Here is a 26,939-nt window from a genome sequence, read left to right as displayed (position 1 = left end):
CGTTATCTGTATCTGTTTGGGTAACTTGCACACGTGTTACAATCGGAGGCTATCAGTTTGCAGTCAGCAACCTGGGGCTGCTGGGCACAACCCGGGTGTGTTCCTCCCTGGGCCCCCCAGTAACAAGCATGCAGCAAGGCTGTTACAAAGGCGTTTAGTTTATTCTCATCAGTATCACTGATATTCTCATGGTTCACATTTGCCAACGCCGCTCCTCTCCTTACAGTAGTTAAATGTGCAATCTCACTTGGGGGCCCAGGGAGGGATGGGGGCTCGGCCCAGGGTGGGGAGGGCGTTGGCACTTCACGTGGACAGGGTGGGCAGCCTGTCCTACGTGAAAGAGGTGTGGGTGAGTGGGCGGCCAGGGAAGGGGAGTTGGCAGGGGAGGGCCCCACAGTCTTTTTTCTCTGGTGGTTGGTGATTCTCCATTCAGACTCCTTCCTGGCTGCCCAGGGTGGGGGAACCATGCAGCTCAGGGCAGGACAGGGGAGGAAGAGAAGGAAAAAGCAGCAGGCCGCCCGGGGGGAGGGGTGGAGGGTGAATGGCAGGGCAAGGGGGGCACAGGGGTGGCTCCTGGGGTAAGGCACAACCCTGTCTTTGGCTCTCCTGGTGAGGAGTTTCCTCCCCTGCACCCCCTGCCCCACCCTTCTTCCCCCCCATCCCCCAGACCCACACACAGTCCCGGGAGCCAGGGGGCACCTCCTGGGGTCCCTGAAACAAGTGGGCTCTGCCACCCAAGCCAGTGCCACAGGGGCTCGAAGAGGGACACCCAAGGAAAAGGCAGAGAGGGGCAGGCAGGGGCCTACCCAGGACAAGGGGGTGGGGGAGAGAAGACCCCAGGCCCAGAAGCTGCCCCCCCACCCCAACTAAGGCCTGGAAGTGGGGGAGCTTCCTTTCGGGGGTCTGGCTGGAGCCCGGGTCTGGCTGGAGCCCCGGTCTGCCCCTCGGCCTCCGTCAGGCCCAGCTGCTTGCCAAGTGACCAGGGCATTGTGCTTTGGGGTAAACGCTGGGGTGGGGTGGCAGGCCAGGAGGCAGGGGGAGAGGAGGGGCGACTAAGGTGCTTGTGCTTTAGCTGGGGGTGTCAACATCCCCCACTCAGACCGGCTGGGGGCTAAGGTGCCAGGCCCCAGCCAGGAAGACAGTGCCAAGACCCCAGCCAGACCCTGGCACTCATGACTGACCCCCGCAACAAGCAGATGTTAAAAGGGACCCCCAGTAGGCCGGTGGGGCTGCTGGTCCCATCAGGGGGATGGTCTCCGAATCAGATTCCAAGGGTCCAGTCGGGGCTGGCCCCCACTCCATCTCCTGAAATCCCCCTGCCCCTGGAGAGACCCCTGGGAGCAGTGGGTAGGCAGGGGTTGGGGAGGCAGAGGGGAGGCAGAGGAGAGGCAGAGGAGAGGCAGGGAGGACGAGGGCCAGAAACACAAACAAGGATGTGGATGGTGAAATGACACCCCGCGTAGGGGGATGGGGAGTTTAAAAAAAAAAAAAAAACTCTCTGCCTTCACATGAAAATCTAAAACAACAACAAAAAACCACCCACTCTGGGTGAGAACAAAAAGAGAGGAATGGTAAAAGAGAAAATTCTGCAAACAACTGCTAACAATGGAAGTGGACCCGGCCCGGCCCGGCCTGGCCCGGCCCTGCCCTGCCCTGCCCTGCCCTGCCCTGCCCGGCCCTGCCCAGCCCAGCCCAGCCCAGCCGCCAGGAGCTGGGCCCAGCCAACCAGCCAAGGCCTGGGACGCCCTTAAACTATAGCCCTGTTGGGGAAGGTGGACAGGGGAGGGGGAACCCGGCGGGACCCACAGGAGCCTAGGCAGCAGCTGGGACTGGAGTCCTACCATGGAAACACACACCCACACCCCAGACACACACACACACATTCAGGCTGCCCCCAAGTCCCCCGACACCATCCTGCCTTCCACGGTACTCCCCACCCCTGGGGACCAAGGAGGACAACAGACACAGCCCCATTGGTTTGAAAAATAAAAGGAATCTTATACTTCAATATTTCATTCGCTAAAAAAATGTTTTAAAAATTATGTACAGGGGGTGGGGGCCAGGAGCCCTGCCGTGGGGTGGGGTGGGGGTGGGGAGATGGAGGGAGGGGCAGCAGCCCCCCAGTCTGCTCCCCTGGGTTCCAACCCAGGTCCTACTGCCTCTCGTATCTTCATTTGTTTGAAAGCAAAACTTTTGCACACACACACACGCACACGCTCTGCCAGCCCTGGAAACCTCTCATTCTATCCTCCGAGACCCTTGATCTGCCCCCAAGAGACCCCCCCCTCCTTTAGGACCTGCCTCTCTGAGGCCCCAGAGGACCAATGGGGGCAACAGAGGCGGAAAAGAGGAGAAAGGGCACCGGGCACACCACTGCCGGCCACCTTAGGTCGGTTGTGCAATTTCTCGGAGCCTCAATTTCCCCAGCTGTAAAATGGGTAGTCCCCATGGCCTCGCCTACCCCAGCCCCCAGGCGCAGGGACAGACGAGGGTGACAGGAAGGCGCTTTTGGAGACGTGGAAGCACTGGGAGGTGGTGGGAGGGGTCCTGAGAACCCCTGGGGCCCCCTCAAGTCCCAAGGGGCTGCAGTGAGGGGCGGAGGCTGAAGGCTTCCGCGAGGTGGCCCAGGGCCTGGGGAGGGGGCCTTCCCGAGACCCCCAGGCCAGCCCCCTCCCCTGGCGGGCCTGGTGAGTGTGGAGATGACGGCTAGGGGTTAGGTTGGGGAGCCAGAACTCCCCCACTGCACGAGTGTGTGTTAAAGAAGGCAACACGGACCCCACACCACCTGCCCTGCAGTCCTCTCCCGGCCCAGCTCTTGGTGGGGGAAGGGGGTGGGACAGGAGGGGCAGAGGGCCGGGAACATGCAGCACCCACCGCGGTCCTGGGGAGGGACAGACAGTAGCTCATGACCAAGATGGCGGGTGTGTGTGTGTTGGGAGGGGGAGTGTGAGGCCCCGCAGGAGGCCGGGCGGGTTACTGCAGGGCCTCGGCTGAGGGACCCGCCTCTCCCTCGTGGCTGGCGGTCTCGAAGCCATGCTCCACACCCATCATGTCCGGCTCGATCTTGCCCGTTTCACTGATGAAGGTGGTGTAGGCGTCATCCTCAGCCTTGAGCACCTTGACCTTGGGCATCCAGCTCTTGCGCACGACGCGGCGGGCATTGGTGCACATGTCGGCCGCGATGGCATTCATCTCGCTCTCCTTGAAGTTGGGGGCAAAGTTCTGGCAGTAGTCTGTGGGGCAGGGTGGGTGCGGCCTTGGCACGGGGGCCAGGTGACTCCCACAAGGCCTACTCACCAGCCCCCCCGCCAGCGTCTGCGACTCCCCTTCAAAGGGAAGACGAGTGAGGCCATGTAGCCAGGACACCACACCATGTGCACGCAGCCCTACACCGGACTGAGTTCAGCCATGTATGGGGATGTGTGGGTTTTGATGGGATGGCCCCGTGTTCTTGAAAAATTTGGATCATTTGCCAGAATTTAGTAACTGGGAGAGGCCACCCGAAAATCTAGATGCCCCCATGAGGAGTGGCTAGCACTGTCTGGCTGCCTCATCCCTCCCAGACTGCCCTGAGTTCGAGACCCTCCTGCCTGACACAGGCTCCCTGGCTTCCCTTCGGCACCCGCATCCCCCAACCACGAATAAATCTCTAAACAATCACAGCCGGTTTCCCAGCAAGGCTAGACTGAGTCCCAGAATGCTTCTCAACACCAAACTCTAGCCCCCTCTGAGAGCCAAGGCTGAGAGAAAACGTCAACCTGCATGCCCGGGGCCCACGCCCTGTCCAGCTGGGCCGACACTCACACTTGACGGCATGGAGCACGCGGCTGTCCAGGGGCTTCCGGCGGGGATCGTTGGTAGAAGAGCGGATGCCGGTGCCACAGCTGTTGGCCAGTGTGTTCCTGGGGGCAGGGGACATGGAGGGAGTCAGCGCTCAAGTTGGTGGTGGTGGGGACACGGGGCAACCCCACCCCCCTCCCTGCGGCTCTGGCAAGGGCCTTACCGGTCAAAGAAGGAGGCCAGGAGCCGCCGCAGGAGAACCTTGTGCCGTGTGCCTGCGCTGACATGGCAGTTCATCAGCTGCGCCCTTGTGATGTATACGTTGGTGCCTGGTGAGGGGAAGCCAGAGGATGGCCTGGGGTGCCCCCAAACCGCCACAGCCCCCATGATGCCAGGCCTCATCTCAGAACACCCCACGCCCTCCCTGGCTCTGGGTCCCAAAAACTCACCTAGGGACCTTCTCCCCTACACCTCTACCCACCAAGGGCTCCTTGGGACTCAGGGGAGGCTCCTTGGGACTCCCCCCACCTCATCAGTGCTCAGGAAAGGACAGAAAGGGTGGCTTCACCATCCTCAGGGCGCCTGCCGTGTGGCCGGTCGTGCCGCAAGCCTGTGTGAGGTGGGCACCCTGGCTATCACCAGCTAGAGATGAGCCCAAGCTCGGCAGGACCAACAGGGAGTGGAGGCTCACAGCCAGGAACTCTGACCCAAGGGCCAAACACAGTCGTCGTCTTTTTTTTTTTTTTTTGAGACAGTCTCGCTCTGTCGCCCAGGCTGGAGTGCAGTGGCACGATCTTGGCTCACTGCAAGCTCCGCCTCCCGGGTTCATGCCATTCTCCTGCCTCAGCCTCCCCAGTAGCTGGGACTACAGGCACCCGCCACCACGCCCGGCTAATCGTTTGTATTTTTAGTAGAGACGGGGTTTCACCCCGTTAATCAGGATGGTCTCGATCTCCTGACCTCGTGATCCGCCCGCCTCGGCCTCGCAAAGTGCTGAACCACTACGCCCGGCCTCTCTTTTTTTTAAGAGATGAAGTCTCACTCTGTCGCCCAGGCTGGAGTGCAGCGGCCACCATAGCTCACTGCAGCCTTGACCTCCTGGGCTCAAGGGATCCTCCCACCTCAGCCTCCTGAGTAGCTGGGACTACAGGCATTCGCCCCCCTGCCTGCCCAAATTCTTTTTTTTTTTTTTTTGGAGATGGAGTCTCGCTCTGTCGCCCGGGCTGGAGTGCAGTGGCCGGATCTCAGCTCACTGCAAGCTCCGCCTCCCGGGTTTACGCCATTCTCCTGCCTCAGCCTCCCGAACAGATGGGACTACAGGCACCCGCCACCTCGCCCGGCTAGTTTTTTGTATTTTTTTTTTTTTTTTTTTTTGAGACGGAGTCTCGCTCTGTCGCCCAGGCTGGAGTGCTGTGGCCGGATCTCAGCTCACTGCAAGCTCCGCCTCCCGGCTTCCCGCCATTCTCCTGCCTCAGCCTCCCGAGTAGCTGGGACTACAGGCGCCCGCCACCGCGCCCGGCTAGTTTTTTGTATTTTTTAGTAGAGACGGGGTTTCACCGTGTTAGCCAGGATGGTCTCGATCTCCTGACCTCGTGATCCGCCCGTCTCGGCCTCCCAAAGTGCTGGGATTACAGGCTTGAGCCACCGCGCCCGGCCAGTTTTTTGTATTTTTTAGTAGAGACGGGGTTTCACGGTGTTAGCCAGGATGGTCTCGATCTCCTGACCTCGTTATCCGCCCGTCTCGGCCTCCCAAAGTGCTGGGATTACAGGCTTGAGCCACCGCGCCCGGCTCCAAATTCTTAACCTAGGTAAATAACTGACCTTCACAGGAGCCCAGGAGTAGCTTTTCTACCCATGTGGCCAAACAATAATTGCCCATGCTCACCCCGACCCCTTAAGTCAGAAACCTAGAGGCCAGGCCTTGCTGTATCAGCACCTCCATCTCACCAACGCCCCCACCCTGAGGGTGGCTGTTACCAACACTACAGCACAGATAGGAAAACTGAGGTGCTGGGGGCTCCTAACTAGCTGCCCAGCCCAGGCCAGCTGGCTCCAAAGTTGTGGAGGGGAGAGATCTGGGGCAAGGCCAGCCCACCTGTCACCAGCTCCAGCTTCTCAGAGGGGTCGCCCTCGTCGTAGAGCTTGGGGTGGCAGCGGTTCCCAATCTGGTTGATAAGCTCAGCCGGGAGAGACGCCAGGTCTTGCCGAACCCGGATACGATTCCGGGACTCGGGGGCCACCTGCTCCGGGAGGGCCTCCACTTTCTCGGCTGCAGGGAGAGAGTAGAGCACGAGTGGCAGGAGAGGCAGGGGTTGCTAGCGGGCTGGGGGGCAGGGCGGCATCTCACCTGTCTGGCCGACGTTCATCATGCTGTACATGGTGTACATGTTGCAGATCTGCCGGTACTGCTCATCCATGCCCTCCTCGCCGCCGTCCTCCTCCTCGTCCTCCTCATTGTGGTAGGAGCCAGGGCTGTCGCTGGTGTAGGCGCTCGAGGTGCCCGGGCTGGTCCGCTCCGACGTGCTGGGCCCACTCACTACGCCCCCTGCTGCCGCCACCCCACCGGCCGGCTGCCCTGCTCCCGTGGCCACGGCGGGCTGGGCTGCTGCCACCACCGGAGCCTGTTGGGGTGGCGGGGGCTGGTGAGGCCGGTTGGCAGCCAGGTCCGGCGTGGAGAACTTGGCCATTTTGCGGCTGCCGTTGCTGCTGCCCCCGGCCTCCTTCTGGCCACTGTCCCACAGCCGCTTGGCCACGGGCATGCACTGCACAGAGTCCGACTCCTGCTGCTCTGTCTTCACCCGTGACACGAGGGGCAGTGGGGTGCTACAGGCTGGCCAGCCTGACGTCTGTGCCACGGGGCTCTGGGGCTCCGACGATGGGGCCTCCTCTGCGTGCAGGCCCTGGGAGTCGCAGCTTGGGGAGCTCACCTTGAGGAAGAACTCGGTGCCCTTCTCCATGATCTCCTGGATCTGCAGGAAGCCAGCCGTGTACATGAGCAGGAACTGGTCACCCACGTTCATGCTCAGCCGGCCCGTGTAGCAGAAGCTGAGGATCTGCTGGAAAGACTGGGGTTGCACGGCCGCCGGCAGCTCCACCACGGCGCTGCGGCTGTTGTTGAACAGGTCCCGGAAGTAGGAGCTGCTGGCAGCCAGCACGGCCCGGTGGGCCTTGAAGGCATGGCCCTTGACCACCACCGACACGTCACAGTACAGGCCCTGTAGCCGCTGCTCATTGAGGCACTCCAGGATGCTGTTGCCAAAGTTCGGGATCTCCATCTGCAGTGTCTGGGCCATGGCGGCGGCTGCACGGGGGCAGGGAGGAATGGAGAGACAGAGACGGAGGAAAAGGGTCAGGCGGCAAATGTGGGTGCTGGTCTAGCCCTGGCCCCAAAGACCTCCCCTGCTGGAGGGACATCCACACGATGGAATCTGCCATGGTGCTAAATCGCACAGAGCCCTCTACCCTATCTGTCCTGGTACACTCACTTTTACAATATGTGGTCAAATCTGCTAACCTAGTTGCAGACCAGGGTGGCCACGTACTGTCCCTTGCAAAGAGGAGGGGGCAAACGCATACTTATTCCGTATGTACTTAAAGAGTAATTGAATATGCTTAAGTGCTTGGAAGAGTAGCTAGGACACAGTGTGCTACCTCTGAGTGCCAGCTATTGCTAGCACCAGGTACATATATGGTATCTCTGCAGTGCACTGGCATGGAAATGCCAGTAAGGTAGGGTCATCTGACTGTGCACCAGAGTCTGCAGTGCTGGGCACATGCCCCTCAATCACTGTTTGTTGAATGACTAAATGATCACTCAAGAAATTACATGAGGTCGGGCGTGGTGGCTCACTCAAGTAATCCCAGCATTCTGGGAGGCTGAGGCAGGCAGATCACTTGAGGCCAGGAGTTCGAGACCAGCTTGGCCAACATGGCAAAACCCTGTCTACCAAAAATACAAAAATTAGCCAGGTGAGGTGGCGTGGGCCTGTAGTCCCAGCTACTAGGGAGGCTGAGGCCAGAGAATTGCTTGAACCCAGGAGATAGACGTTGCAGTGAGCCGAGATCACGGCACTGTACTCCAGCCTGGGAGACAGAATAAGACTGTCTCAAAAAAAAAAAAAAAAGGAAAAATAAATTATACGAGGCTGGGTGCAGTAGTGGCTCACGCCTGTAATTTCAGCACTTTGGGATGGCGAGGCATGTGGATCACTTGAGCCTAGGAGACTGAGACCAGCCTGGGCAACATGGCGAAACCCTGCCTCTTACAAAAAATACAAAAATTAGCCCGGCGTTGTGGAGCACACCTGTGGTCCCAGCTACTAAGGAGGGTGTGCAGGGGTGGATCTGTTGAGCCCAGGAGGTCAAGGCTGCAGTGAGCTGTGATTGCGCCACTACACTCCAGCCTGGGCGACAGAGACACTGTCTCAAAAATAAATAAATAAATAAATAACTTACATGAAAACATCTCTAGTCATCAGGGAAATTACAAGAAAACATCACTAGTCACCAGGGAAATGCAAATCCTAACCACAATGAGACACCATCTCACACCCACTAGGCTGGCTAGAATCAAAAAAGTTGGCGAGGATGAGAAATCCGGAACCCTCTTCCACTGCTTGTGGGAATGTCAAATGGCACAGCCACCATGGAGAACAGTCTGATGGTTCCTCAAACGGTTAAAGAAAGTTACCATATGACCCAGCAATTCCACTCCTGGAATTCATGCCCAGGAAAAACAAAAACATTTGCCCGCATTGAAAACCTGTACACAAACGTTCACAGCAGCATTATTCACAATAGCCCAAAGGTGGAAACGATCCAAACGTCCATCTGCGGATGGATGGGCCAACAAAATGTGGTCAGTCCATACAATGGGATATTATTCAGCTATAAAAAGGAAGGAAATTCTGACACACGCTACAACATGGATGTCCCTGGAAAACATTATTCCAAGTGAAAGAGGCCAAACAAAAGGACCACAGATTGTATGATCCATTTATAGGAAATGTCCAGGACAGGCAAATCCATGCAGACAGGAGGCAGATTAGTGGTTGCCAGGGGCTGGGAGGCAGGGAGAATGGGGGTGTGGTGAGGGAAGAAAGCAAAGGTGTGTGGGGTTTTTTTTATTTTTATTTTTATTTTTTGAGATGGAGTCTCACTCTGTTGCCCAGGCTGCAGTGCAGTGCTGCGATCGTGGCTCACTGCAACCTCTGCCTCCCAGGTTCAAGTGATTCATCCTGCCTCAGCCTCCCTGAGTAGCTGGGCTTATAGGTGCGCACCACCACACCGGCTAATTTTTGTATTTTTAGTAGAGATGGGGTTTCACCATGTTGGCCAGACTGGTCTCGAACTCCTGACCTCAGGTGATCCACCTGCCTCAGCCTCCCAAAGTGCTGGGATGACAGGCATGAGCCATCACGCCCGGCTGGGGTTTATTCTTGACGTAATGAAAAATCTTCTAAAACTGACTGTGGTGATGGTTGCATAACTCTGTGAATATACTAAGACCATTAACTGTACACTTTAAATGGGCATGGTGTGAGCATCTCAATAAAGTTGTTAAAAAAAGAAAGGAGGAAACTGTGAGACTGATTTCCTTTGGGCAGAAGTGGGGAGGAGACTTGCAAAGTACACTTTCAGGTCTTTTGAATTTTAAACCTGGTGAACGAAATGCCTATTTGCAGAAGTAAATAATATTTAAAAAGAAATAAAACTGTGAAATCATGCCATACATATTTAATTCAAGCAAATTGGCTCAAAAGTGCTCGAGGGCAGGGAGGGGAGGAAGAAATGGGAATTTTTTTTTTTTTTTTTTTTAAAGAGACAGGGTCTCATTCTGCCATCCAGTCTAGAGTGTTGTGGCAAGATGATAGCTTACTACAGGTCTTGAACTCTTTGGCTCAGGGGATCCTCCTGCCTCAACTTCCTGAGTAGCTGAGACTATAGGTGTACACCACCACGCCTAGCTAAGTTTTAAACTTTCTGTAGAGACAGGGTCTTTCTATGTTGCCCAGGTTGGTCAAGAACTCCTGGCCTCAAGCGATCCCCCACCTTGGCCTCCAGAAATGGGAACTGATGCTGCTCAGAGAGCCCACCCCCCACACTGAACAGCTTGGGGAGGTGGCGGAGGTGGGGGTCTCAATGTGTGAACTTCTGCATCAGACCCTGTACTGCCTCTTCCAGGAAGAAGAACTGGCTGTGTGGGACGTGAGAAGGCTGTCCTTTGATGACACTCTGGGGTAGTCATCAAAGGAAGGTGTGGCTTTCTACCTGACCCCACTGGCAAAAGTGAGAATTCTTTTCTTTTTTTTTTTTTTGAGACGGAGTCCTGCTCTGTCACCCAGGCTGGAGTGCAGTGGCACGATCGCAGCTCAATGCAAGCTCCGCTTCCCGGGTTCACGCCATTCTCCTACCTCAGCCTCCCGAGTAGCTGGGACTACAGGAGCCCGCCACCACATCTGGCTAATTTTATGTATTTTTAGTAGAGACAGGGTTTCACCATGTTGGTCAGGATGATCTCGATCTCCTGACCACAGGTGACCCACCTGCCTCGGCCTTCCAAAGTGCTGGGATTACAGGCATGAGCCACCGCGCCTGGCCTTTTTTTTTTTTAAATTGAGATGGAGTCTCACTCTGTCGCCCAGGCTGGAGTGCTGGGATTCCAGGCGTGAGCTATCACGCCCAGCCTCCTCTGTAATTCTATAGGGTCTCTAGAGTCCTAACTGGGCAGAGTGTGAGTGAGAAGTCTTCCCTAAGACAGACCTTTCCAGAGAGACTCCAGCTGGCCAGTGGGAGAAAGTAACAAGTACATGCAAAGGCCCTGGCGCAGGAATGCACACCTTCCCTCCCTCCCAGTTAGCTCTCAAGCACCTTCCATGTTTCATTAGCAACTCCACTCAGATCTGCCTCCCTGGGCTGGGCACTGAGAATACAGTGGCCACTCTGCTCTGATCTGGTAACACCTGTTCAGTCTGAAAGGGCTGCTGTGAGGAATAGAAGTGGCAAGTGTTCAAAGGCTCAGAGTTGCAACCTAAGTTGAGTCCTGGCTCCGGCACCAACCTGCTCCTCCGACCAGGAGCTCCAAATCTCTGCTTTCTCCATTTGGAAATCGAGGCTGAGGAGGCCAACTGATTCTACAAACTCAGCCTACACTTATTGTTACTGAATGATCATTCAAGAAGTTACACGGAAACGTCACTAGTCATCAGGGAAATGTGAATCCTAACCACAGTGAGATACCATCTCACTCACTGAGCTGCTACCCTGGCAGGCCACAGGCAAGATGCGGGCCCTGCCCCCTTGCAACACCCAGGCGAATGGAGGAACCAACTCACAACTTCTATGAACTGCCTGAATCCTCTTAGCAAGACTTCAGGGCTGGTTTCATACTCTCCTTGCAAAGCTGGAAAAACTGAGGTCATGTGGAAATTAAGGACTGTCCTGAGGTCATCTAAAAATTCATCCACCAGGTTCAAAATTCAAAAGATATGTCCTGAAGGGTGGGATGGCTCAAGCCTGTAATCCCAGCACTTTTTTTTTTTTTTTTGAGACAGAGTCTTGCTCTGTCGCCCAGGCTGGAGTGCAATAGCGCCATCTCGGCTCACTGCAACCTCTGCCTCCTGTGTTCAAGTGATTCTCAGCCTCCCGAGGAGCCGGGCCTATAGGCATGTGCCACCACTTCTGGCTAGTTTTTGCACTTTTAGTAGAGATGTGGTTTCACTATATAGGTCAGGCTAGTATTGAACTACTGACCTCAAATGATCCTCCCGCCTTGGCCTCCCAAAGTGCTAAGATTACAGGCATGAGCCATCACACCTGGCCAATCCCAGCACTTTGGGAGGCCGAGTCAGGCGGATCACCTGAGGTCGGGAGTTCAAGATCAGTCTGGCAAACATGGTGAAACCCGTCTTTATTAAAAATACAAAAATTAGCTGGGCATGGTGGCAGGTGCCTGTAAACCCAGCTACTCGGGAGGCTGAGGCAGGAGAATCACTTGAACCTGGGAGGGTGGAGGTTGTGAGCCAAGATTGTGCTATTGCACTCTAGCCTAGGTAACAGAGTGAGACTATGTCTCAAAACAAAAACCAACAAAAAAACCCAAGAGATGTCCTAAGGTATCGGCTACCCCCTACAACTTACATGCCAGAAAGTGGTAAGGCCGAGATTCAAACCAGGGTCTGTCTAGGCACTACAGCCTGTGACTTCCCTTGCTTGTATCCTCCTTCCTCTTCCCCTCCTCAAAATCACTGCCACCATCCTACAAAAACACAAACAAAACAAAACAAAACAAAATCCCAAAACATCCTTAGGACAAACAGAGGGTGGAGGCTGGATCTAGGAATCCCAGTTACAAGGCAGCAAAAATCTCCTCCTAGGAACTCAAACTCAGAGCTGAATGGGCCAGGAGCTGGCCCCTCTGTATGAAGACGCAGGAGAAACAAGCACCGTGTTGGGGGGCAAAGGACAGAGCCCAGAGAGCCTACTTCTGGGGTCCTGGCAGCCCTGAACCACCTCCCTAGGCAGCCAAATTAAAGCCACCCCTGGTACTGGGGCCCAAATGACAAGGACCAAGATGGTCAAGGGAAGAGGCTGGCACCCCAGTTCCTAGAGGGGTGCTCCAAGCTCATTCCCCAGGGAGGAGGACAAAGACAGGACAGGTGTGCAGTGCAGCCAAAACCCCCCACCTCCCTGTGCCCCAGTTTGTTCATCTGTAAAATGGGCTGTTCATCCAACCCATCCTGATGAACCAGATCCTCCTTTGTGGGAGGTGCTGGGGACACAGTCCTAAAAGGACCAGCTGTGCTTATGTGGAGCTGTCTAGTGAGGAGACACAGGGGATGATTTAATTACAGTTGGGGTGGGTATGTCAACTGAGCAGATGGCCTTGGTGGTAGGGACCATTAAAGGTTGAGCAACAGCCAGGACAGAGATAACACTCCTGGGCAGGAAGGTATCGGGTGTGGTCCAGGGATCCAAAGAAAGCTGGTGTAGCTGGAGGGCGATGCAGCAGGGACAGGACTGCCAGGAAGGGTATGGGACAAATGGGGTCCTGGCCTAGGGAGTGTGGACATCTTTGAAAGTGAGTCCCAGGGTCAGGGCAGCATTTTAAGAGTTGTATGTACAGGCCAGGCGTGGTGGCTCACGCCTGTAATCCCAGCACATTGGGAGGCCAAGGCAGATGGATCACCTGAGGTCAGGAGGTCAAGACCAGCTTGGCCAAGTTGGTGAAACCCCGTCTCTACTAAAAATACAAAAATTAGCTGGGTGTGGTGTGCACATCTGTAGTTCCAGCTACTTGGGACGCTGAGGCACGAGAATCGCTTGAACCTGGGAGATGAAGGTTGCAGTGAGCCAAGATCAAGCCACTGCACTCTAGCCTGGGCAACAGAGCGAGACTCCATCTCAAAAAAAAAGAAAAGAAAAGAAAAAAAGAGTTGTATGTAGAGTTAAACCCTCCAAGGGGATTGTCAGCTCAATGAAGGCAGACATTCTGGCTGGTTTTATTCAACATTAGTTCTTTAGAATGAAATAGATGCTCAGTTAAATATTTGTAAATGTGTTAAAGAACAGTACAGAGAGGCTGGGCACGGTGGCTCACGCCTGTAATCATAGCACTCTGGGACGCAGAAGCAGGAGGATCCCTTGAAGCCAGGGGTTCAAGACCAGCCTGGGCAACATAGCGAGACCTCTACCTCGACAAAAAATTTAAAAATTAGTGGGGCTTGGTGGCTTGCACCTGTAGTCCCAGCTACTTGGGAGGCTCAGGTGGGAGGATCACTTGAGCCAAAAACTTAGAGGCTGCAGAGAGTGATGACTTTGCCACTATATTTCAGCCTGGGTTACACAGCGAGACCCTGTCTCTAAAAACAAAAGCAAAAACAAAAAACCGCATCCCCCGACCCCACTACCCCGCCAAAACCAACCAACCAACTAACCAACCAACCAAACAAAAAAACAGTGCAGAACAGGCAAAGGACTACTTCAAGGTGACCTTACCAAGCGCCCGGCACTGGCCACAGGTAATTTTTTTTTTTTTTTTTTAAAGACAGGGTCTCACTATGTTGTACAGGCTGGTCTCGAACTCTCCCCTTTGGCAATGGAGACTGAAAGGTTTTGGGGATAACAGGAGGCAACAGAGATGTGGGGGGTTGGGAAGGTGGCCCAGGTCCCCTCCTGAGAATGAGAGCCAACCTGATGCTCAGACTGGGGTCCCCCATACCTTGTGAACCCCAGCTTCAGAGCCCAACATCCCAGCACCCAGGGCTTTGGAGCCTTTGATTAGCAATTGGTCCAAACAGCTCAGCCAATTAGCACACGGGAACCCTCCCTCCCTCCATGCTGCTGGGGACGAGCGGAGTGGTGCGACGGGTCTGTGAGCCACAGTGACCTGAATGCTGTTCCGTCTGGTTCCCCAGTAGCCCCTGCACAGAGTGGACGGGGTGAGCTGCAGTGTGGGCCAGAGCAGACTCATCTCTGGGAACCCCTCCATCCGTCTGTGATTGGCCCAATCCTGCCCAATGGACTCAGGAGAAAAACTACGTGGGCCCCTGCAAGAAGCCCTCACCCACGCCAGCCCCAGGAATGGAGCTAGCATGACTGGACTCTCAGAGGAAACGGGTCTCTCACTGGCAGGTCCCTGACAGGGTCACCTGCTGGCTGAAGCAGGGGTGGGATGGAGTCGAGGATTGAGGCCTCTAAACCACCTAATGGTTCTAGTCCCCACCAAATCCCCACCTAGGTCAGGCTCAAACACACTGCCCGGTCCCCCTCTACTGTGGCGAGGCCTTTGCCCAAGCTGTGCACCCTGCCCGGAATACCTTCTTCCTCCACCCTCAGCTACTCACTTCTCCAGGCTAGAGAAGATGTCGCTCTCCTGCCCCACCCCAGCCACAGTGCCTTAAGCTTACCTCTGAGGAAACTAAGTCCCACTTGACTATAAACTCCCCAAGGGCAGAAAGCCCTATCAGAATCATCTCTCCTTAAAATTCAGCATGTCAGCACCCCTGAGGGTGTGGGGGACAAGGGCAGGAGGCCACAGGGCAGCTGGGACCTTCCTGGCCAGGACAGTACCTAGTCCTGGCCCTGCATGTGAACAGATCTTCTGGTGAGACCCAAGGGCACAGCACACGGTTTCCATGACTTCCCAACAATTACTCAATAAATATTTGCCAGGTCCCTGCCTGGGCAGGCCACAATGGTGACAAGTAGCCCTGCCTCTGGAGCTCACAGTCTGGCAGGAGACAGGGCCATTCATCCTTGGTCACACAGATCAATGTGCTGCACACCGGTGTGACTGACCTTGCCCAGAAGCGGTGACACTGGAGCTGAGATCTAGGGAGGGCACTAGTGGATGGGGAGTAAGGCCCTTCCAGAAAGGGTTTTCACCTCCAGGGGACTGGGCTCAGTCTCAGGGCTCTGCTATGGACGGAGTATGTCCCTCCAAATTCACAGATTGAAATCCTAAGCCCCAGTGTGCCTGTATCTGGAGATAAGACCTTTGGGAGCTAATTCAGGTTAACTGAGGTCATAAGGGTGTATTAAGAAGGCAGCTGTCTGTATGCCACGAAGACAGCCCTCACCAGAACCTAACCACACTGGCACTCTCATCTCAGACTGAAAGTCCCCAGCACTCTGAAATGTAAATGTCTGTTGTTTAAGTCACCCAGTCTATGATATTTTGTTGTGTGGCAGCTTGAGCTAAGACAGGCCTGAAGCGCCATCTATTCACTGATGCCTCCCCCACTGGAGTCTTTGGCCCGGACTTCCCTGTGAACGCCAGACTTGCACACACCCCAGACGCCTCCACTCAACACTTTCAGGACCCAGCTCCAGTCCTTCCCAAAACCTGTGAATGCCGTAGCTTCACCAGCTATGGCCGTCCTCGCTCAGATCCTTGGATTCATCTTCAACTCCTTTAAAACCACTTTGCACTACCTTGGCCCCAAGTGACACTGCTTGGGCCCCTACAATGCTTTATTGGGGCCCCTGGCAGTCTGCCCTGCTTGCTCTCGGACCTACTAGAATGGGAATGGGACAGCCATAGCTCTTCATACTCTCCCCGGGTCACATAAAGCCCTTTCTCTACTCATTTTTTTTTTTTTGGAGACAGGGCCTTGCTCTGTCACCCAGGCTGGAGTACACTGGCACCATCATAGCTCACTTCAACCTCAAACTCCTGAGCTCAAGCAATCCTCCCACCTCAGTTTCCCAAATAGCTGGGACCACAGAAGCTACATCCAGCTAATTTTTTTTCTTTCTTTCTTTTTTTTTTTTTTTTGAGGCAGAGACTCACTCTGTCGCCTAGGCTGGAGTGCAGTGGTGGGATCTCAGCTCACTGCAAGAATTGTTCAAGCGATTCTCCTGTCTCAGTCTCCTGAGTAGCTGGGATTGAAGGTAACCACCACCATGCCCAGCTCATTTTTGTATTTTTTAGTAGAGCTGGGGTTTCACCACGTTGGCCAGGCTGGTCTCGAACTCCTGACCCCAAGTGATCCACTCCCCCCACCAACAAAGTGCTGGGATTACAGGTGTGAGCCACGGCGCCCGACCCATCCAGTTAATTTAAAAAGTATATATTTTTTGGTAGAGATGTGATCTCACTCTATTGCTTGGGCTGGTCTCCAACTCCCAGCCTCGAGTGGTCCTTCTGCCATAGCCTCACAAAACACTGCGATTATAGGCATGAGCCACTGTGCCTGACCAACAAAGCCCTTCCCCGCACCGACTCCTAAGCTTGATTCTCCCTGCTTGCCTTATCCTTCTTGGGCGTTCCTATGATTTAGCAAGCTGGGTATTTTTCTTTTTCTAAAAAAAAGTATTTTATTTGTGCATTTTTTAGTAATAGAGATGAGGTCTCCCTAATATTGCCCAGGCTGGTCTCAAACTCTTGGGCTCAAGCGATCTTCCTGCCTCGGTCTCCCAAAGTGCTGGGATTACAGATGCGAGCCACTGCCCCCGCCAAACTGGGCATTTTTTGGGGCTTCAGCTTCATGTCAGTTTCCCTGGGGCAGGGAGTTTGCCTGTGTAGACCCCTGTTGTGTCCTCTACCCCTAGGACCTGACCAGGTACACAGTGGGTGCTCACAGTCCTTTATGGAAAGAACGAACAAAGAATTACTTCCATTCCTCCTAATCTAACTCCCTTTTTTTTGTTCCACATTAACGTGGCTCAAACAGGAATAGGGCTCAGAAACATGATCTGTGGCTGGGCAGACAGACGACCTCCTATGACAGTTGCCAAGGTGGGTAGTCAGCAGTCAGGGGCCTACTGAGGCCTCAGTGTTACCTGACGAATTGCTCACACTGCCGGTGGATCCTGCCATCTGCGGGAAGGGCGCTGGCAGGATGATTCCTGGGAGTAGTAACTGCCAGCTCTTAGGGAAGAGAGCCGCGGAATTCCCCAGCCAGCAGGGGCCTGTGAGAGACTGTCAAAGGCACAGTCCTTTCCTGATGTCTTTCCAGGGAAGCTGTGACATGGCCGTCGACAGATGCTATGGTCTGAATGTTTGCATCTCCCCAAAATTCACACACTGAAGCCTATCTCCAATGTAGTGGTATTAAGAAGTGGGGCTGGCTGGGTGCAGTGACTCACACCTGTAACCCCAGCACTTTAGGAGGCCAAGGAGGGCGGATCACGAGGTCAGGAGACGGAGACCATCCTGGCTAACACGGTGAAACCCCATCTCTACTAAAAATACAAAAAATCAGCCGGGCATGGTGGCACGTGCCTGTAATCCCAGCTACTCGGGAGGCTGAGGCAGGAGAATCGCTTGAACTCGGGAGGCAAAGGGTGCAGTGAGCCGAGATCGCGCCTATGCACTCCAGCCTGGCAACAGAGCAACACTCCGTCTAAAAAAAAAAAAAAAAAAAAAAAAAAAGTTAGGCCTTTCAGCCAGGTATGGTGGTTCATGCCTGTAATCCCAACACTTTGGGAGGCCGAGGTGGGCGGATCACCTGAGGTCAGGAGTTCAAGATCGAGACTAGCCTGGCCAGTATGGTGAAACCCCATCTCTACTAAAAATACAAAAATTAGCTGGGTGCAGTGGTGCACGCCTGAAATCCCAGCTATTCGGGAGGCGGAGGCAGAGTAATTGCTTGAACCTAGGAGTTGGAAGTTGCGGCAAGCCAAGATCACGCCATTGCACTCTAGTCTGGGCAACACAGCAAGACTCCATCTCAAAATAAAAAAGAAGTTGTTGATCAAAAATTTAAAATGAAAAAAAAAAAAAAAAAGTGGGGCCTTTGGGAAGTGATTCTTAGGAACTGTGCCCGTATAAAAGAGGGGGAGCTTGTTTGTCCTTGCCACCCTCTGCAGATAGCTAAAAGGTGCTATCTATGAGAGATGGGCCCTCACTAGACAGGGAATCTGCTGGCACTGTGATATGGGACTTCCCACCCTCTACAACTATGAGGAGCTCATCTCTGTTGTTTATCAATGGCCCAGTCTGTTTTGTTTTTTTGAGACAGGGTCTTCCTCTGTCACCCAGGCTGAAGTGTAGTGGTGCAATCTTGGATCACTATATCCTCAAACTCCTGGGCTCAAGTTATCCTCTCACCTCAGCCTCCTGGGTAGCTGGGACTAGGGATGTGTGCCACCACACCTGGCTAATTAAAAAAATTTTGTGTAAAGATGAGAGACCTGTGTTCTCAGGATCTCCTGAGGGCTGTGTCACAAGCGAAAAACAAATTGAAATTAATTTTTTTTGTAAAGATGAGGTCTCACTATGTTGCCCAGGCTGGTCTCGAACTCCTGGGCTCAAGCAATCCTCCCATCTCAGCCTCCTAAATGCTGAGGTTAGAGGCATGAGCAATGTGCGTGGATTCCAGTCTAAGGTATTTTATTACAGCAGCCCAGATGGGCTAAGACCTACAAGACCTACAAGCCAGTTAAGGGAGACCAGCAACTCCAAGTGTAACAAGGAACAAAGGCCCCAGAGAGCCCCGCAGTGCTTCATGCAGCTCAGCAGGATGCGGCTAGATCCTGGCAGCTGCTCAGGTTGCCTGCCTGACCCAGAACCATGCAGACCCTTCTGTAGGGGCTAAATGTGAAGGTAGTCCAGGAAAACGGTTAGTGAGAACAAAGTGTTCAGTGGGGGGCGGTGACTCACACCTGTAATCCCAGAACTTTGGGAGGCTGAGGCAGGAAGATGCTTGAAGCCAGGAGTTTGAGACCAGCCTGAGCAACATAGCAAGACCTCATTTTGCATCAGTATTTTCTTTTTTGTTGAGACAGTTTTTCTGTCACCCAGGCTGGAGTGCAGTGGCGTGATCTCGGCTCACTGCAACCTCCACCTCCTGGGTTCAAGCAATTCTCATGTCTCCGCCTCCCAAGTAGCTGGGATTACAGGCACACACCACTGCGCCTGGCTGATTTTTGTATTTTTAGTAGAAACGGGGTTTCTCCATCTTGGCCAGGCTGGTATCAAACTCCTGGCCTCAAGTGATCCGCCCACCTCAGCCTCCCAAAGTGCTGGGATTACAGGTGTGAGCCACTACACCTGGCCTGTATTTTTTTTTCTTATACATGCATAGATTTGTTTTTTTTTCCTGAAAGACTGTCATTAAATCCATGGTGGCAATAGGATTAGTAACAGTGTCCCCAACTCAAGCCTCACTGTGTGCCCATACCTGGCCAGGGCTCAGACAGGCTTATTTCACTCACTCTTCTTTTTTTTTTTTTTTTTTTTTGAGACGGAGTCTCGCTCTGTCACCCAGGCTGGAGTGCAGTGACTGGATCTCAGCTCACTGCAAGCTCCGCCTCCCGGGTTCACGCCATTCTCCTGCCTCAGCCTCCCGAGTAGCTGGGACTACAGGCGCCTGCCACCTCGCCCGGCTAAGTTTTTGTATTTTTAGTAGAGACGGGGTTTCACTGTGTTAGCCAGGATGGTCTCGATCTCCTGACCTCGTGATCCACCCGTCTCGGCCTCCCAAAGTGCTGGGATTACAGGCTTGAGCCACCGTGCCCGGCCTCACTCACTCTTCTTTACGGTTTCTGAGGAAGAAATGAGACTGCCTGCCATTTCATGGATGGGAACGAGGCCCAGAGAGGTGAAGCCAGAGGCAGGGACCATGTAGCTGATGAATGGCAGGCACAGGTTAATGCCCAGGCCATCTGGCTCTCGAATCAGGCAAAGCTGTGAGGCAGCTGTGACTAGACCCATTTCACAGGTGGGAAAACTGGTGTTCAGAGAAGCAAGGCAGAGACCACACGGGAGCCCCGGACAGGCCGAGGCCAGAGCTGGGGCTCTTTACCTGAGCTACTGGATGTGTCCTCTCCAGAAACAGGGTCTTCTGCCTGTCTGAGGACCCCACCTCAGGGTCTGGGGTGCCCTCTCTCTAATCCCCAAGGAAGGCCTTCTTCGTTCTTCTTTTCCCAATCCTCCCATCTGCAGCTATTCTCTAGCCCTTCCTCCCTGCAACCACCATCTCCGGGAATGAGCAGTCTCCGCGTGCTGCCTCTCCCTCCTCCCTCCTCCCACTCGCTCCTCCTCGCAGCCCTCGGCAATCTGGCCTCCCTTTGCAGGCAGCAGATCCAGCTCCTTGGAGAGCCTGGCAGAAGCTCTGCCTCCGTCCTCATGGAGCTCACAGCCTGCCCGCTCCCTCCCCACCAACTCTAACCATAAGCCCACCCTTTGGAGTTACATCCCACTCCCTGTGTGCAATCAGATCATACCCAAAAGACAGGGCAGCGGCAACCAAGGGTGGAGGGAACAACAGTAAGTGCAAAGGCCCTGAGGTGACCCTGGTGCCACTAACACAAAGGAAGCTGGTGGGGCTGGAGGGATGGGGATCATCCAGGGAGAGGGGCCTGCTGGGCTGTGCTAGGAAACCACGCAGGGCCTAAGATTTTGAATCCTACTATTGTACTAGGCTCAAATCCCTTATAGAGCTTGTCACTCAGAATTACCCTCAATAGTGCCAGCCCCCCATATCAGTCTCCCATCTAGAAAATGGGCTGACAGCAGCAACCACCTCACAAGGCTATTTCAAGGATTAAACAACCAAAGAACACAGGCCGATCGGCACTCGCCCCGTAGTCAGTGCTCATGAATGCCAGCTGCTGTGAGTTGAATCCTCTGGCCCATGCTGGGCCGCAAACTCCCTGGGAGTAGAAGACATCTTATGCCTCTCACCATCTCCCAGACCTTGCACATTTCACGGGATTAACAGGCAGTGCTCGCTGGGGTTTTCCCCAGAGCCTTCACAGCACTGTCCAATCACACCCCAGATGCCACCCTCTCCCGTAAACCTCACGATAACTAGACAGTGGAGATTCTCCACCTGGCCACTGCATTTGCGTCAATCATTCTTTGTGGTGGGGGCTGCCCACCACCCACTGTCTGATGTTGAACCACACCCCTGGCCTATAGACTCGCGAGATGCCAGTAGCACCCCCACCCCGGCAGGGACAACCAAAAATGTCCCCAGACACTCCCCAAGTGTCCCCGGAGGAGGTAGGACTGCCCCCGTTTGCGAATCACAGCAGTGTAGATGTGCCCACTTGCCACTCCTACCAGAGGAGGACACTGAGGCTCAGAAGTCAAGACCTTTGCCGAGAGTCTCATGGCTGAGACGGGTGGTATTAAGTGTGAAATTTCACTCTCCACTAGACCATGTCTGCTCACCCTTACCTACCCTCTCCCTTTGCTAGATTTAGAAAACACCAACTGGGCACAAAGCCCTCAGAGAAAACGCACAGGTCTCTAAGAACTGAGACCTTCGCCAAGCAGGCAGCACATGAGAAGCCTGGAAGGACATTACCACAACCACACACAGATCACAACCTCAGACACGTGACCTCTGCCGGCTCAGCTGGTCCTCACCCCACCTAACGTGCAAGCAGGCCCAGTCCCACCCCCCCCGCCCCCCCGGTCCCACCTCATGCGGCCCAGAGGGTTCTCTAGGGGAAGGCATTAGCGGCCAAGGGGACTGAGGGGCAAATGCAGAGACAAGGAACATGAAAGTAGCTGGAAGGCAGCACAGGGGTGGTAGCCAGACCACTATGCAGCTTGTGTGAAGGAAGGACTCTGGTGCCTCAATTGCCTTGTGTGTCAAATGATGACAACAGGCAGGACCTGCTAGTCATGGGCTTAAATGAGTTCGAGTGCGTAAAAGTGCTGAGAGCAATCTGGGAGGAGAAACGAGGGGCATGGAGGACCTGAGAGAGGACGCAGAGTGGCATGAACACTGACTCATGTTTTCCAGCCCTGGTGGCTCACCACCATCCCAAAAGCAACGTGCCCCACTAAGTCTGATGGGATCCCTCTCTCCACACAGGCTCTGGCAATGACACTGATGAAATCTAGGGTCAGACAATGTTGGGTCAACCTCCATCTATCTCCAAATCCCCGGGCCTCCAGGCAGACTCCTTCGATAGATCCTGTAAGGCTGACCAAAACTCACATCTCCTCAAAGCCCAGCTCAAGAACCTGCTGGGGCTCCCTGTTGCCCAGCCAGGAGGTCAGATTTTTTAATTACCCTGGATGCAGGCCAAGGGGTTCTGAACTTCCATCTGGGGGTAATGGGCAGATCCAGGAGACCCAGAGACAGAGTTTCTCTTTCTTGTGAATGGCACTAAAAGTCTGTCTCCACAGTAGGGTCATCCCCCCAACTCCTTCCCTCACAAAGACAAAATGTTTACGGCACTCAGGAGACTGGTACATGCTCAAAAAAGGCTGTCCATGTGTTGTCCCCTGAGGCTAGAACACTGACCCCTCCCTTGCACCCCAGCACCACCCACCCCTTAGCTAATTTTATTATTCAGATCTTAGCTCTCCCGGAATACTTCTGGCCACCCATCAAAACCTCTCCATCCCCTCACGGCTCACGATGACTCCACATTGCTACACCATCTCTGTAAACACAGAGGTATGTGAAATTCTCATGATCCTTTGCTTGTGGAAGTTTGGTTGCTTGAGAGCTAGTTGCTCCGGATCTGTTACTCCGGGATGCTTCCCCAGGCCCCAGCGGGGAGTCGGCAACCAGCAGTGAAATGAAACTGTCTCAATGGGCTGCCTACTTGTTGCACTTGCCCCCACAGAGTCTGTGCATGCTAAGTTCTCACTGAAAAGCAGTTATTACTGGTGCCTTCTCCTCCAGCTCCAAGCACAAACCGGAGCTGCCCGAGGCGCTGCCTGTCCTCCACTCATCAGGGCCAATTCCCAACCGTCTCAGTTGAGTGACTGGATGGCACCCCCATCCCCCTATCCCTGGTATCCAACCCAGCTTAGGTCCAGGAGGACCCAGTCTGTGCTGAAGCAGACCTGCAGCGATCCTAGCCCAACCAGGCAGGGAGGATGGTTCGGTCTCTTTTTGCGGGGCTGCTGGCCCAGTTCCTATTCCTCCTAGAACCAAGTGGCTAGCCAGACAGGGAAGAAGGGCAGGGCCCAGGTTGGAGGGTGTCCTGGGAACTATAGGGAGACTGGGGAGAATGAGGGTGACAAACCCATCATTAAACCCAGAAGAACTGGCTGACACCACTTGACCCAGCAGTTTGTGGCTCCTGCCTCAGGTGCTGAGGATCCCAAATGAAAGTCCCGAGGACACCCTGGTAACAGCCTTGCAATTAGCCCAGAAAGGAACAAAAGCTGCTGCCATCCGACTGGGGGCCAAAGTGGGGCAAAAACAGTCTAGGCAAGCAAAGTCAAGTCCAGCCCTGGTGGTGCCAGGCCTCCTCAGCTTCCCACGGCCAGCCCACAGCTCCATGACTCCTGACCTCTCGGCTCCCAGGAGGGAAATGGGGAAGAAGGGGTGACCAGGCCTCCGAGAAAGCCACCTCCACTGTTCCAGTCCCCGGGGACACCATGGAAACTCAGTCTGTCCCAAAGGGGATTGACTCATCCCTCGAGGTCGGCAGGAGGGAAGGCCTGGATGGAGGAGAATGCCCACCAGGGAATGCAGAATGAGGAGCTCCTTCAGTCACCCCCCTGGAAGACCACTTGAGTGACTATGGATTTGTGTTGAGGGCCAGACAATCCCAGTTCAGCCACTGTCTGCTCATGTGACCTGAAACAAGCTATACCACCCGAGCCTCAGCTTCCTTGTCTGGACCACAGAGAAGGCCTAAGTTGACCCGGTGGTGGTGAGCCATCAATGAGCTCATCCAACCAGCGAGCTCGGCACAGGGCCTGGCCCAGGACTAGTGTCCCAGAGGTAGATCCCTGGGCCAGGGTGTGAGTGCCTGATTTGATCCCTTTAACTTTTCTCTGTGCCCTGCCTTTACCCCATCGGGAGCCTCCAAACCACCATTAGCAGAGTTTTACATGCTCACTCCCTCTAATTCTTCACCCCTAGGGAGGTGGCACACAGAACTCAGGCGCAAGGAGTTGGTGCCTGGGAGGCCATGGTACTAATATATATGACGGTGGCTATGAGGTCCCATCCACTAGGCTTGAACCAACAGCTTCTGGTCACAAAAGGTAGAGAAAGAACGCAGGATCCTAAAATACCCAGGTAATGTCTGCTGGGCTGCCTCCCTGTAGATATATAAGGTGGGGGTGGGCGAGGGCCACCTTGTGATAAACAAGATGCCTAAGCTAGGTGTTCCAGACTGTCTCCAGCTGCCCACACAAACACCCACTGGCCAGCGCCTTTGAACAGTTGGCAGAGGCTTGCCCAAGGGGTAGGGTCAGGACTCTAGAGGCTTCTGGGATGAGGTGTGGGAATGAGGGAACCCCTTAGATGTGACTCTGAACTAACACTTCGAGTTGGGGTCGATGCGGGGCGCATCTCAGTATATACCTGCTGGTCACACTAGCTTTTCCTGACCTGCCCCCACATCCCCCCAGCCTAGCCCAAAGGCTCTGCTCCCCCGACTCGCAAAGCTCCTACAGCAGTCCCTCGCCTTACCTAATCGCCCCCAGATCTAGCCTCCCCCTCCCCACATCTGAGTCCTGACCTCATGTGACCCCCGGAAAACATCTCTGGGATCTCCTATCCGCCCCCACCCGAACTAACTCCGCCCACACCCACCGTGCCCCACTTCCTGGGCTTCTCCTCAGCCGCCCCCAGGCCTGTAACTTGACCCACCCACCTCCTCCAGCGCCCAGGCGGTACCTGCAGGCCCGGCCCCTCCCCGCCCCCCTCCGGCCGCGCCGCTCTCCTCTCCTCCCCCACTCGGCCTGGCCAGAGCCCGACTCCTCCTCCCCCTCCCCCTCCGGCATCCACGGGCGCCTCCTCACTTTTCCGCTTCGGACCCTCTAACTTCCCTGGATCCCCGGTACCCGCCCCGGCCCGACCTGGCCCCCTCCCTCGCTGGGAGCTGGGGGAGCGGTCCAGGTACGATCCTGCCGCCCCCAAGCCCCGAGGTTCGGGCTGGACGCTCAAGTCTGCCCGCGGTAGCCGGGCCTGCACACACACGCCTGCCCGGGCACAGTGCAGGCTGCGGGCCCGGCTCCTCCTCAGTCCGAGAAAGCACCCAGGCCCTCCCCACTCAGCCCTCGGGCCGCCCCGGCTGGAGAAGGCCGGAACCGGGCCTGAGGCGGGCCGCCTCACCTGCGCCGTGGCCGCGCTCCGGGGGCTCCCGGCGGGCTCCGCAGCGGCGGCTGGGGCCGGGCCTGGGCCCGGGGCGCGCCCCCCTGCGCCGGGGCCTCGGCCTCCGCCTCCGCGGCCTCCGCGGCCTCCGCCTCAGCAGCAGCGGCAGCCGCGGCGGCCATTCATTGTGGGCCAGGCCGCCCCAGCCGAGCGCCGAGCGAGCGCAAGCCGCGCCGCCGCCGCAGCCAGGCCAGGGAGGAGCGGCACCGGCCCCGCCCGCGCACCGCCCTCAGGCCCCGCCCTCCAGGCGAGGCCAGCCGAGCTCCGAGCGCGCCCCATCTAACCGGCTCCGTCTCCTCTCTATGCCCCTGGGAGGATCCTCGCCGGTACGTCGGCTCAGCTCGGTGGTTCGAATCCCGACCCCGCCACCTTCTAGTCCCGCGACCTTGGGCAAGTCGCTCTACCTTTCCGAACTTTAGTTTCCTGTAAAACAAAAACAATAATGACTGCTGTTTATTGTAGCAGGCACCGTGTTAGGTTCTTTATGGGAATTAGCTCGTTTAAACTACACAGTAAAATTTTTTAGTGGGAACTGTTACACACTAGAGAAAATAAAGGCGGCTGGGCGCGGTGGCTCACGCCTGTACTCCCAGCACTTTGGGAGACCGAGGTGGGTGGATCGCCTGAGGTCAGGAGTTCAAAACCAGCCTGGCCAATATGGCGAAACCCTGTCTCTACTAAAAATACAAAAATTAGCCGGGCGTGATGGCAAGCGCTAGTAATCCCAGTCACTCGGGAGACTGAGGCAGGAGAATCGCTTGCACCCGGGAGGCGGTGGTTGCAGTGAGCCGAGATCATGCCACTGCATGATCCAGGGCGAGACTCCGTCTCAAAAAAAAAAAAAAAAGAAAAGAAAAGAAAGAAAGACAGAAAAGGAGGCACAAAGAAAGCTGGTCAAGATCATCACACAGCAAGGAAGTGATGGCGGGTGCCAGGATTTAAACGCAGGCTCAAAAGCGACAATAACAGCTAAGACTTTTATGATGCTTACCGGATGCTAGGTTCTGTTAGCATTTTACGTGCACTAACTCGTTTACTTCTCACTACAACCCACTAACAAATGGTAAAAAGTTCTGCCCTTTTGCAAAAGCGGTAACTTAAGTTCAGAGTTAACAACAAGTCGCAGGGCGAGCTAAGACTGGAACCCAGGTACCCGGGAACCACTTCGCTGTCCTGCCTTCGTACACTGGTTAGAACTTTACCGAGCGCTTACAAGGTCAGAGTGGCTCTTTACACACTTTCCAGGAATCTGTCATTTAATCTTTGTTCTATCTGAGAAACCACGATTCTTATTTAATAGATAAGAAAACTGAAGGCCCTAGAGTAACCGGCCCAGAGCATGTGGTGGGACTGAGATTCAAACCCAGTAAATCCAACTCCAGAGCCTGAGTTATCCCTGCAGAGTGCTCTGAAATAATGTGTATATAGCACCCAGAACACAGAAGAGGACCAATAGCTGTTGGGTTTCTCCGCTTACCGCCCCTTTTCTGAGCCACAACTTCCTCATCTGTGAAATGGGACTAGTGACGTGTCCTCTCCCAGGGGATCCACTGTGATTAAAACCCCCGGAACAGCATGATCAGCGCGCTTCCTTTATGGCATTCATTTTGATCCCGGCCGCCCACCGTC

The 26,939-nt window shown here is 55.0% G+C and overlaps 1 protein-coding gene across 6 annotated transcripts; it reads right to left on the bottom strand.

The window, feature by feature from the left end:
* Positions 1-140: 140 nt before the first annotated feature.
* On the bottom strand, positions 141-26,936 carry NACC1 (nucleus accumbens associated 1). Of its 6 annotated transcripts, none has more exons than XM_028840307.2 (7): positions 26,788-26,936; positions 25,595-25,733; positions 6,128-7,081; positions 5,876-6,049; positions 4,004-4,109; positions 3,805-3,902; positions 141-3,233 (listed from the first exon to the last, which is right to left on the bottom strand). In XM_028840307.2, the coding sequence occupies exons 3-7, from the start codon at positions 7,071-7,073 to the stop codon at positions 2,974-2,976; spliced, it is 1,584 nt and encodes a 527-aa protein (XP_028696140.1). In that variant the 5' UTR covers positions 7,074-7,081; positions 25,595-25,733; positions 26,788-26,936; the 3' UTR covers positions 141-2,973. The 6 variants fall into 6 exon arrangements, 5 of the variants coding, with proteins under 5 accessions (XP_028696140.1, XP_077833886.1, XP_077833884.1 ...); XM_077977760.1 differs by lacking the exon at positions 25,595-25,733 and adding an exon at positions 11,920-12,037 and having other exon boundaries at positions 26,788-26,914; XM_077977758.1 differs by lacking the exon at positions 26,788-26,936 and adding an exon at positions 11,920-12,037.
* Positions 26,937-26,939: the final 3 nt, after the last annotated feature.

The sequence above is a fragment of the Macaca mulatta genome, chromosome 19 (assembly GCF_049350105.2).
Source record: "Macaca mulatta isolate MMU2019108-1 chromosome 19, T2T-MMU8v2.0, whole genome shotgun sequence".
Lineage (NCBI taxonomy): Eukaryota > Metazoa > Chordata > Mammalia > Primates > Cercopithecidae > Macaca > Macaca mulatta.
Note: the sequence above shows the minus strand (reverse complement) of the source record. Positions and strands in the feature narration are given on the sequence as shown.

Excerpts from the sequence above, each read along its gene's own strand:
- NACC1 (XM_028840307.2), bottom strand. The coding sequence starts at position 7,073 with ATGGCCCAGACACTGCAGATGGAGATCCCGAACTTTGGCAACAGCATC. Across the intron at positions 6,050-6,127 it reads GATGAACGTCGGCCAGACAG|CCGAGAAAGTGGAGGCCCTC; the intron begins GTGAGATGCCGC and ends CTCTCCCTGCAG. Across the intron at positions 4,110-5,875 it reads GAAGCTGGAGCTGGTGACAG|GCACCAACGTATACATCACA; the intron begins GTGGGCTGGCCT and ends TCCCCTCACCAG.